At 33.8% G+C, this 12,606-nt stretch overlaps 1 protein-coding gene across 37 annotated transcripts in view; it reads left to right on the top strand.

Annotated features, from left to right (window-relative positions):
* The window catches only part of RIMS2 (regulating synaptic membrane exocytosis 2), a 637,809-nt gene that overhangs the window by 541,009 nt on the left and 84,194 nt on the right, over positions 1-12,606 (top strand). For 15 of the 37 annotated variants that reach the window (XM_045561860.1, XM_045561865.1, XM_045561861.1 and 12 more), the window contains one exon: positions 6,818-7,059. The exons of the other annotated variants lie outside the window; for them this stretch is intronic. In XM_045561860.1, coding sequence (XP_045417816.1) covers positions 6,818-7,059 — 242 coding nt within the window. The remainder of the gene's footprint in view (positions 1-6,817; positions 7,060-12,606) is intronic. 37 annotated transcript variants of the gene reach the window in all.

The raw sequence follows: 12,606 nt of genomic DNA, 5'->3' as shown, positions 1-12,606 counted from the left end.
ATACACATGCACACTAACCACGTGTTCTTCGGACAGAAGTTTTTTTAATGCCCACTAAAATTAAGAAGTATAAAAAATTCTCACTTAGAGTTTTGTTGTTTAGATATTTTTGAATATATGCAATCATTGGCCTGTCAATGTATGCTACCCTTTCTTGGGTTTGTTTGTTTGTTTGTTTACCTTGAGCCCAGAGCCCTCGTTTGCTCCCAAGCAAGCGAGGGACCTGGTTCCAGGTCTCAGAAAGCACAATGTGGTTCTCTCCTTCATTAATATTTCCAATCCTGTGGCCTGGTCTCTTGAGCTCTACTATTTGTTAAAGAGGATAGATGGTAATAATGGCTATCTTTTCTGATAAGAAAGCCTTTACTAGTACAATGATGCAAAGCTAAGAAGAATAATGTGTCATATGGGACATAATGCTGCAAATTTCAGGACCCTGAGGGAGCAGTGGAAGTTATTTCTAGTGTCTTGAAAACCATTTTACCTGACTGTAACCAATACTAAGAAACATAGAAGGGCAAGAAACCACTTCTCTTTGCTCAGTTATTTCAGATGAATATAAGGAAAACATAAGACAACTTTCATAAAAGCATCTTTGATTCCAAATATAAAGAAATAATGTATGGGTACCATATATTTGGCCTTCAAAAAAAATTCCAGAATAAATAATTAGGTTTTTTTTAATCCCATGAGACTCCAGAAATTCTGATAGATTCTTCTGTGTAAATTTGAAAGATTGATTTTAAATAGATATCAGAGTTGTATAGATAGTAAACAATCAGATTTCATCCAAAATATGTAACATCAAAGCATGTTCTTATTCTCTGAAATGATGCAGTGTGCTTATACAAATAAGATTTGTTATTTTTTTTTAAATTTCGATTTGATTTATAATCAAGTTTTCAAGGACAATCAGAATATGTACTATTTTTAAACATATGAGACTAATATATTTTGTATTTTATAGCCTGAGATATTATTAACATCCTTAATATATAGTCATTTATATATTCTTATAAATTTTGAAATGCAACATTTAGTAGTATTATATGGGTAAAAATTACAGCCCAAGAATACTGTCATGTGGCTTAGCCTTCAGTATTAGTTTGGAGGCATAATGTAAATTTTTATTTAGTGTAATCATTTCAGTAATGTAGAATATTACCATTCATTAATCTAAAATCTTGATACACTGATTATAGAGTTGGATGATTAGCAAGAATAAATCAAAGTTCTCTTTTTATATTTTCACAAAATCTTAACTATAGTAAAAATGATGGTAAAAATGGTGAAAAATGTAAATTGATGCTTGCAGTTATAGGCCAGTGAGTGTACCTTCTGAAAATTTGTCATGGACCTTTTTATGTTACTGGAAATACTGTGGTAAAGTAAAAAAAAAAAAAAAAGCTGAAGTGAAAATGAGTTAGAGGGAAGGCTATTACTGCCTATATAGAAATAATCAGGTTTAGCTGAAAAGTATAGATTAAACAATAGAAAAATGTAAATAAATTGGCATACATTATATAGCTGGGTTACAATTACAAAGTTTATTCTGGAAACTTTTGAAGGGATAGAATATATCATTGCTTAAATATCATATACCTATGAAAATGGTGGGAACAATAGGTAAAGCTGGATTAAGAAGAAAGAGAGAAAGAGCTGTGCAAATTTGAAAGGAATTCGTTTTTTAAAAATAGAATACACTCCCATTCCTGGGGTCTTTTTGTTTTTTTATTTTTTGTAGAGATGGAGGTCATGCTATGCTGCCCAGGCTGGTCTTGAACTCCTGGCCTCAAGCAGTTCTCCCACCTGGCCTCCCAAAGTGCTGGGATTATAGGTGTGAGCCACCACACCCAGCCTGTTTAATTTTTTAAGGAAGCAAAACACAGTGAGAAAGAGTCTAGAGAAATACACTGACATAATAAAAGACATCGAAAAATTATCATATGAGGATGGACAAAATAAACCATTAGGAACTATGTAAGAAACAAAGAAAGAAATATATACTTATGAAATATAAAGTAGTAAGTTTAAAGAGTTTCCTTAAAGTAACTTCCTGCAAACTCGTGGTGGAGAGGGAGGTCTATTATTCAATAATTTGGTGGAGAACATATAAATTCAAGAGATAGTAAAGAATTAATATATAGACAGACTTAAGAGTTTAACTAAATTTTTGAATGTTTGACTAATACAGGAATATTCCTAATTCCCTCAATGATTTAGCCTTCATCAATTTATTGCTTTTTAAGGAATATAGCCATGATCTCTCTAAAATGCCCTTTGATGTTACATTTGGAAATAAATACTGGATTGGATTCCAGTTCTCTTGGTACAACAACCCATGCAGTCTATGTACTCACAGTTTTAAGACAGCTCTAATGCAATATCAGAATAGGCAATTAAATGAGAAAGTCATGTAGGTCATACATTTGTCCCAACACATCCAGGCCTTATCCTATCTAGAATGCTCACCTCCACTTCATTCCATTTATATTTAGTTCTATAAATTTCCTCTAATGACCAAGCTTGTTCCTGCCTCAGGGTATTTACACTTGCCCTCCTCTATGCTAGAACATTCTTCCTCCATGTGACTGGCTTCATCATTCAGGACTCAGCTCAATTGTCTTCTCTTTAGAGAGGCCTTCCTTGGCAACTTTATTTAAATGCTGTCCCCAAACTTTTCAGTCCCTTGTTATCATTCTATTCTATCTTCTTTTCTTCAGATCACATATCACTATCTGAAATTCTCATTTATTTACTTATTGTCTTTCCCCATGACATTATGAATGGAAGTTCCATGAAAACAGGGGCATTCTCTGTCCTTCTCTGTGATACACCTCTGGTTCTAAGAATTAGTAGTAGGGTGAAAGCATATTTGGTATGTATGTCTCCCAAAGCTAAGTTATGAATATCTACTCCCCCCATCAAGAATATCTTGTATCAATAAATATTTACAGATAATAGCATTTTCAAAAGTGAATTCTATTTTATTGATGAATATAATTTATTTAAATACCCACTACTACCGTTGGACCATTTATGGGTTTCCCCCTTATTTTTATTATTTTTTTGCTATTATTATCAATTTTGCAATAAGTATCATAGTTAAATCTGTACACATAACTAAGTTTTCCCTTAAGATAAATTGTAAAAGTATAATTTCTAGTTAAAGATTAGGCTTGTTGTTTTTAAAAGCTTTTGATATATATTGCCAAATAGCTCTTCAGAAACCTGTCACTAAGACCCCCACCAGCAGTATTGAAATTTGCCATGTTACTAGACCTTTACCAGTTTTCTCTTTTAAAGTAATTGCTAATGTAATGGGTCAGTATTTTCCTAACCACATTAAGCATTCCATGGTATTACCCATATTTACAAATTCTTTACTACAGAGTATGCCAGAAATCAAGAGTCACAAAACTTTAAAATTTTTGGTTGGTAGCTTGTTTGCTTGCAACATTTTTTGCTTGTATTATAGTTTTAGATGATGTCCAGTGAAGAAAGAAAAGGGGCCAGGTGCAATGGCTTAAGCCTGTAATCCCAGCACTTTGGGAGGCAGAGGTAGGAGGATCACTTGAGGCCGGCGCCGGGAGTTTGAGACCAGCCTAGGCAACATAACAAGACTTCGTCTCTACGAAAAAAAAATACATATATATCCAGGCATGGTGGCATGTACCTGTACTCCCACCTACTCAGGAGGCTGAGTTGGGAGGATCTCTTGAGCCCAGGAGTTCAAGGCTGCATGCAGTAAGCTATGATTGGACCACTGCACTCCAGGCTTGGTAACAGAACAAGACTTTGTCTCTAAAAAAAAAAAAAACTCCAGCCTCAGTCTCCCTCACCTTAAAATACAGTACTTGAATGCAACTATTCATAAACTCACCCCTGTGATCTCTAAGTTGCAAGGAGATGAAAAGTAGATCCATTTTACAAAACTTTTAGTAACCCCTTTTGTAAATAATGCATTATTAAAGTCATTAGGTTGAAGAGAAGTTCACTTCTTTAAATCAAATTCTCATTAAAATATTTATCAACATATCACTTCCAGTTAGTATTTTATCGTGGTATCTTATTTGATTCAGGTTATGTTCTTTATGGCCTTGATATTTAATCCATGAAAATTAAAATACAAAAATCACAAGGTACAATTTTGTGAGTATATCTTTGACTTCCTTGGTAGGTAGTAGATTAGGTGTTTCTTTAGAAAAGTATATGTTTTGGGTGAAAATTCCTGTGTAAAAGAAGCACTAGGTAATTCTAAGAAACATATGTTATTATTTTCGAAGCTTTAGTCTCAACTAAACTTTTAGGGTGGAACATGCCTTTTCTGATGGCATCATACTATGAAAATCATGTGCTGCATCTCTGTGTTTATTTACCCAGAATCCATGGAACAAGAGATACAGGGAGCAAAACATTTCATAGTTCAGGACCTTAAGATATTCCAGTTCAATATGTTTAATGGATGCTTAATGGATGATGGTGGTGGTAGTGATAACAATGAGAAGGAAGAAGAAAATTGTTGGAGCTCTTTTTATGTATCTGGCATTCTGCTTAGTGCTTTATTTATGTTTTCTCACTTATTAAATGAGGAAACTAAGTTCCAAAAAGGTAAAACAACTCTCCCCAAATTACATGAATAGTCAGTAAAGTCAAATATGAAATGCAGATAACCTGACTCTCAGTTCAGTCTACACTCCATTATGTAATGCTGGCTATATTAAAACTATTTTAGATATTTTCAACTTAAATGCTTTTTAATTTATAATTCCAAATATCATTTCTGTTGATGCTGTTAAGTACTTTTATAATACATGTTGAAGGGCTTCACCTTTATTTTATCTATTGTCTATGTCCCCTAATAATTGTTATAATTTCTACTTATTAAATTTTTACTTTAGATACATTATCTCTAGTCTTTACAATAAAAAGGGAAAATAAAGTATTCTGGTTTTATAAATGAGAAACCTAAGGCTCAAAGTAGAGCAAATAATTCCTTTAAGGTCAGTTAAGTAGCAGCAAAGCTGGGATTCAAGCCTGTGTCTCTTTGCCTCTAAAACTCTCTCTATTTTATTCTATTGTTGCTTATTAAAGAGCATTAAAATCAAACAAGCTTGAAAATTATCAATTAAGGGTATGATAGAAACATACTCTGATCTCTGTCTCTCAGACACACTCTCTCTGTATGTATGCCTCATTTCTTTTTAACACTAATGTGAGGGATACAATAGTACACTTCACTGTAATTTTTTAAAACTTTCACATTCAGCCTTTTCTCTCTCAAATACTTGGAGAAAATGTACATACATTAATAAAATTAATATGCTGCCCTAGCCTTTAAGCAGATTTTACTGTAGGATAGAAAATTTTTTTTCAGAAAGACCAAAATACTGAATTAGACATAAGAGTTTACCTCAATAGGTCAGTTTTCTATAATAATTATCATCCTTTAAATGATGTTTAAAGATATTTCTTGATTTTTATTCTTTTTTATTACTTTATTTATGTATCAAACACATTATTAGAACCAAATAAAGCAGAAACTATTGCTTTCTAATACTGAGTCAAAAATAGATGATATGTAAATAAGTTTTCCCAATTCTCCAAAACAGGGTGTTTCCTTCACATCCTCCCAGGTTTTTGGGGGCCAGCTGGATAGCCTGCCTCCAGATTCTTCACCCCCTACTCTACCTCCTACCACATGCCAGCGTCTTTTCTTTAATTACACCCATTTGCAGCATTAGTCTTGCAGTAAATTGTCAATCAGCACATATGCGTCAGTGAATCATTGATTGCTTTCTGATCATATTGTCTAGAAAACTGATAATGATTTTTCTTTCTTTAAAATGCATGTAAGAGGGAAATCTTTTTCTGAGATATAGACATATCAATAATTACGAAACTAAGTAAAGTGAAATAAATTTTTTAATTCAAAGCTAATGAAAATATCAAGCCCTGTTAGAAAATTTAACCATTCTTAGGCAAACGTTATTAGGCTTTTTAAAAAATGAGAAAACTTATTTTAAAGGACCACTCTTAACAATGCATACAATTTTTTTGCCATTTTTTATAAAATTTCCCCACTTGTCAAATTTCTTTTTGAAGGCAACAGTAAAGTAAATTAAAGAGGAATCTTTTGGAAACTTCTCCTTTATCTTGTATAGCTACCTAAAAGCATATTTGCACTCTCAGGACAGCATATTCTCTTAAATGAATGCACTGATTTTTTTATGCATTTTCTTTCCTGTCACCATGCAAACTGGTGCCTTCTTTGATAGCAGAAATAAAATCGTAAGTCTGAGGCCGGGCGCGGTGGCTCACGCCTGTAATCCTAGCCCTCTGGGAGGCCAAGGCGGGTGGATCTCTCGAGGTCAGGAGTTCGAGACCAGGCTGAGCGAGACCCCGTCTCTACTAAAAATAGAAAGAAATTAGCTGGACAACTAAAAATATATATACAAAAAATTAGCCGGGCATGTGGCGCATGCCTGTACTCGGGAGGCTGAGGCAGGAGGATCGCTTAAGCCCAGGAGTTTGAGGTTGCTGTGAGCTAGGCTGATGCCACAGCACTCACTCTAGCCCGGGCAACAAAGTGAGACTGTCTCAAAAAAAAAAAAAAAATCGTAAGTCTGATTTTGCAGAGTTGCATTAAGGTTGGCCCTGAATAGTAAGTGCATTCATGGTATTTGAACATTTTTATCCTAATTATGTTCCATAGATGATATAATTTAGTTATACTCCAGATGTTTCATCTAAAATGCCTTTTCTGTCTTTTCCTTTTTACTCTTGTCCTCACTTTTAATGACCCATCGGCTGACAGTGTCTTTACATCCAAAATGCAAAGCAGACAAGTGGGCATGTCAGGGAAGAACATGACCAAAAGCACCAGCATCAGTGGAGACATGTGCTCGCTGGAGAAGAATGATGGCAGCCAGTCTGACACAGCAGTGGGCGCCTTGGGCACCAGTGGCAAAAAGCGGCGTTCTAGCATTGGGGCCAAAATGGTAGCTATTGTTGGTCTCTCACGGAAAAGTCGCAGCGCTTCTCAGCTCAGCCAAACAGGTAGGAATTTTTATGTTACATTTGACTTCATGTTTGAGTTGTCATGACAATATTATATTCTTTTCTCTTACTCATTTTATTGCAGTAATGTGTAGATGATGACATGTTCCAGAGGGAAAGGGGCATTTTGAACTAGGTAACCTTTCTGAAAACATAACAATGACTTTTTTTCAGTGATCAATGAGCCTGCTTCAAAGTGAACCTTGGCCACTGTTTTTCAAATGTATATAATGTCTTTCCTCCTCAGGGAGGAGTTAAGCTTGGTACCCCTGATTACCAGCTGCTGATCCTTTGTAAAGGTACTATGATATGTGGAATATTTGCTTTTCTTTAGGTTCCTCAAGTTGGAACCAGCCAAATTAATTTTCATTCCCAGCAAGTTGCCACGAAGATAACACCTCATATTTTGTGTGAATAATATAGTTCTTGTATTGCTGACAACCTAACTTCCTTTTCAGTTTGTAAGCAACATTTACCAGCAGTATCAATTTTCTCACTCAAGTTTTTATTTTCCTGTTAAAACTTCAAGCAGCAATATTCTCCAGCAAGCAGGGATAGAGGAATTTCCTGCTGACAGTGAAGATATTCAAAGCTTTGCTACTTTAAAATTCAGTTTCTAATTCACATCTGCAAAAATAAATTAGATACAACACTCCTACTCAGAAAAGCCACTGTTAGCAATTAAGAAATTTGTGAGTCAAAGCAATGTCTTTTTTCAAATGTGTGTTGATAATTAAACATTAAATCCTTGGTATCTTGGAAATAATAGCATATCTTCTACTTAACAAACAAAAGCATGTAATATGGTGTTTCTTTTATAGCAAAATAAATTATAGGCAACTAGATTAAGTCTAATTTATGTTTGAATACTAGAGTTCTTGTGCATAGAAGTCAGGACATAAATCTATAGCACAAAAGAAAATTAAGGTTACATTAAGTCTTGGACCCGGCTACTTTTGATTTTACAAACCATAAAAGTGATTCTGGAAACTGACCCTTATGTAAAAATATTATATTGAAATAGTTATTTGATGATATTCTTTATATTCTTATTGTAACTCAACTATATTTAATCTGATGTGATTTTTGTTATAGGAATTTTTCATTTAGTGTTTTAAAATGTTATTTTGCATTTTAATATAGAAATAGAAGTTTAATTTATGGACAATGAGCGTACAGATCATATTGACATGATTTTGAAAATCGCTAATATTTATACATAATTAACTATGTTTTGCTAGTATGATAGATGTTAGCCTTTTGAAATTGAGGATTTTTTATACTTCTCTAACAGAATTTTATTTATTGCATTTTTCTCCTTAAAACTTACAAATATCTATAAATCTAAAATTGCTCTAAAAACAAAGTCTATTAATTTTTTAAAAATTAGGAACTGAAAATGGACATTAATAAGACTACAAGTTAGAGAGCATGTGATGTTAAACTAAATAATTAATTCCATTCATTCAGGGGTTTTTTGATAAATATTGAATACTTTCTATGTGCCAGACACATAGAGAACAAAGATGAGTAAAAAATCATTTATTACCCAAGTTGCTTATAATCTAGTAGGAGACAGATATTTAAACAGATTGCTTCAAGGCCATATGCCAATGGTTAAACTAGGATTACATAGAAGGTATACTGGATGCTCCGAAGAAGGTTACTTGTCCCAACCTGGAATTCCAGGAGTGAATTCCTGAAGATGATCCCTCATGTGAGGTATCATGACTAGGGTGACTGCTAATTAGGTAAAAGTCAATTAGAAAGGTATTCCAGATAGAGACCATAATGAACAAGGCATAGGGCATAATATGTACAAGAATGATAAGCAGTTATATACTTTTAACATAAAATATTGGACTGCGTGGCTAGAGATTGAGGCTGATAGGTAAGTAGGAATCAGGTCAAGGAGAGTCTTGTAGATCATATTTATAGGTGATAGGAAGTTTTAGAAGGCTTTTAGTAAAGGATTGATATAGTCATATTTGCATACAAACTACATATTCTTAGTTTTTAGGCCATTCGGGATGCCACTTGTTTATGTGACAAATATTTTTTGAGCATCTACCATATGCCAGGAGCTGTCCTAAAGAAAACATGAGAAGACAGAGATTCTTTTCCTCTTGGGGCTTATGTTCTAGTGAGACTACAGTAAAGAAGTAAACTTAAGTCCACATCAGGGAAAGAACATTTTAGCATGAATTAGCAGACTGCACAATAATTCAGACAGATAAGATCCTGAGCTAAGTCACTTGTGATAGAGACAGAGATGGGGTAATAGATTGAGGAAATTTTTAAAGAGCAATACTAGTAGTCAGTCACCTGACTTAGTGACTGGTTGGCTATGAGGAGGTAAAGGGGAGAAGATTCTAAGATGAATCCCATATTCCTGACTTGCATCACTGGGTGGATGGTAGTGCCATTAGTGGACATTGGAAGTAAAAGAGAAGAAGTAGGTTGGGGAAAGAGGAATAGGGATGAATCTTTGATTTAGGACATTTTGAATTTGTGATGTCTGTGGAAATTTCTAAGTGGAAATGTCTAGAACATATTTTTAAAAACACTTCTGAAGCTAGTGTCAGAACCAGGAACATAAATCTGAGAGTTATAATGTTATACTTATAACTACAAATGTGGCTGAAATTGCCAAAGGTGATCGCTACAGATAAAAGAATATTGGGCCAAGAAAATACCCTGTGGAAGATTAACATTTTGGAATAGAGCAGAGGAAGAGGAATCCAAGAAGATCAAGAAGGAATGATCGTGAAGAAAGGACCAAAACTATGAAAGGGTAGTGTCACAGAAGCTAAGAGTATAGAATTCAAAAAGAGAATGGTCACTATTTCTCAATGATCAATTTTGTATCTTTACAGTTTTGGCATAAATATCCCATATATCTTTCTTTGGCAATACTTTTATTACATAATTATAGATCTGTTGACTATACACTGAGATTCTGTAATAACATTGATTTGGTTTTCAAGTATGATTATAGATTTTTATCTTCAAAAACATTTTGATGTTGGCAGATTTAAGAAATGCAGGCTTGTTCCTGGCTATATCATTACTCCCCTCCTATATGTTGTGTAGTAGAAAATAAAGCCTCTTTGTTGTTTTGTTCATTACTATTCAGTGGCATCATAATGGTTAAAACTTCAATTTTTCTTAAAATGTCCAGTAATTCCTGCCTACTCACCTAATAAATAGCTTTGGCCTATTGGCAATAGAATCCAGATTACTCCTCATTTTAAAACCTGAGTTTAACTGTAGCACAGCCAACAGAGATTTTTGTTACAGTTACTAGACTTCAAACTTTTAATGGGTTTCTAAATTCTATATTTGTGTGTATATGTGTATATGTTTCAGGTAAGGTTTTTATGTTTTGTTTTTTTAAGAAAAAAATGCAATCACAAGCTCCAACAGTATTTAAAACTGAAATCTTCAAATTTAAGTATTTGATCAATAATCAGTTTAGATACTAAATTAGCAACAATGGTTATCTAAAGTAATGAACTAGTCTTATAATATTGAATCTTACAATAGCTCCTTTGTTCAGACATAAATATATAAGATATATTGAGTAACTTAATTTAAAAACAAGAAGTGCCATGTATGTTTCCAGCTAGTATATTGCATGTTCAAAGATCCATTTAGTATTCTCTTGATTTTTCTGGCCTCTATATGGAGATCTGGATGTAATTAAGTTAAAGAGTTATTTAATAATAATGTATCATTTTTTCAATTTTTGATATAGTATTTATCATTGTAAAAATAAATATTGTACCACTGTGGATTACAAGATTAGACAAGATCATTTACCTGCCTTCTGAAAGGTAGAAAACTCAGCAAATGGGATCTTCCTAAAGAATAGTGAAATGATTCTAGATGATACCATAGCAATCATATGTATTAATAAATAATAATTGGCAAAAGAGAAACCATTTATAAGGTATGTTGGCCAACACACACAGTGACTAAGTCATGTCTCTCTTCTGCCACACTATTTTATATGCTCTTTTGCCTGTTAATTGGGAACTCACCTTTAAAATCATCATTTCTAAAGAATTAAGTCTGACTTAATAGACATTGTAATCTAGAAGAAAGCATAGAGAGAGAATAAGGAGACTTGCATTCTATTGTTTACTCTGGGTTATATAACATATTAAATATAGTCTCTTTAAAAACCTGCCCAACAGATCCAAGTCATTGATACTTGCTGTCCTAACAGAGTCTCTGTAAAGATAATACTTTTAAATGTATAGGAAAGTACATTAAAAACTTAAAATCACTTGGTGAGATATAAATAGCCAATTCAGCCTCAGGAGGGAAGCAAGAGTTCTATTTTAGACATGATTTTGATTATGAGATGCCCATTAGACATAAATGCAGTTGTTATATGATTGGTTGGATAGATGAGTTTAGAGCCCAGTAGATCAAAGCTAAGAATATGATTTTGGAGTAATTAGCAGATAGTACATAAAGCCATGGAACTGGATAAGAATACCTAGGGTAACTTAAACCAGGAAGGAGACTAAAGACTGACCCCTGGGACATTCCAACATTTAGAGGTCAGCGAGAGGAAGAAAATCTATCAAATAGGACTTAAGAAAGAGCAACCACTAAACGGGGGAGAGGGGAAAAAGAATATTGTATCTTAGAAACCAAATAAAGAAAATACTTTAAGAAACAGAACATGGTAAGTTGTGTCAAGGGCTTCTGACAGGTCAAGTAAGATGAAGACTGGGAATTTACCATTGGATTTGGCAGGATGGAGGAATTTGGTAAACCTTGACAGACCTTGCAGCAACGGACGAAGCCTAATGGGAGCAAGTAAAGAAAATGGAGAGGTGAGGTAGAGTTAGTGAGAATAAAAATAAGTAACACCTAACACTTACTGAGCACTTATTATGTGCCAGGCACTGTTCTAAGCACTTCACATGTAAATAATTTAAACCTCACAATAATGTGAAGCAGGAATTAGTTACTATTATCCTTGTTTTACAGATGGGGAAAACAAAGTATGGAGAGGGGGACAAACTTCCCCAAATTTACCCAGCTAGTGTGAAGGGTAGAAGTTGGGATTTGAATCCAGACAGTCTGGATCTGGAAGCTTCACTCTTAATTTTTCTGTTACAGTCTAGACTAGCACTGTCCAATAAAACTGTTAGCAATAATGGCAATGTTCTGTGTATCTGCACTGTCTAATACAATATGGTAGCACTAGTGACAGGTGGCCATTGAGACTTGAAATGTGGCTAGTATAACTAAATAACTGAATTTTTAATTTTTTAACATTTTTAATTAAATTAATTTAAATTTAAATAGGCATGTGTGACTGGTGAATATTGGACAGTGCAGGTAAAAACAATTCTTTGTAGAATTTTTATAAAAAAGGAAATAAAAAATAGGACTGTAACTTTAGAGAGATGGAGTCAAAGAAGAGTTTTGTGTTATTAAGAGAGGGAGTACTTGGGGGACAACTGAGTAGGCAAGAGAGCTTTGGATCTAGAGCTTCGGTGGAGATCATCTGTTGTGACCTGTGGT

Source organism: Lemur catta, chromosome 9 (genome assembly GCF_020740605.2).
Source record: "Lemur catta isolate mLemCat1 chromosome 9, mLemCat1.pri, whole genome shotgun sequence".
Classification (NCBI taxonomy): domain Eukaryota; kingdom Metazoa; phylum Chordata; class Mammalia; order Primates; family Lemuridae; genus Lemur; species Lemur catta.
The sequence above is the reverse complement of the archived record's forward strand: the minus strand, read 5'-3'. Positions and strand labels throughout refer to the sequence as shown.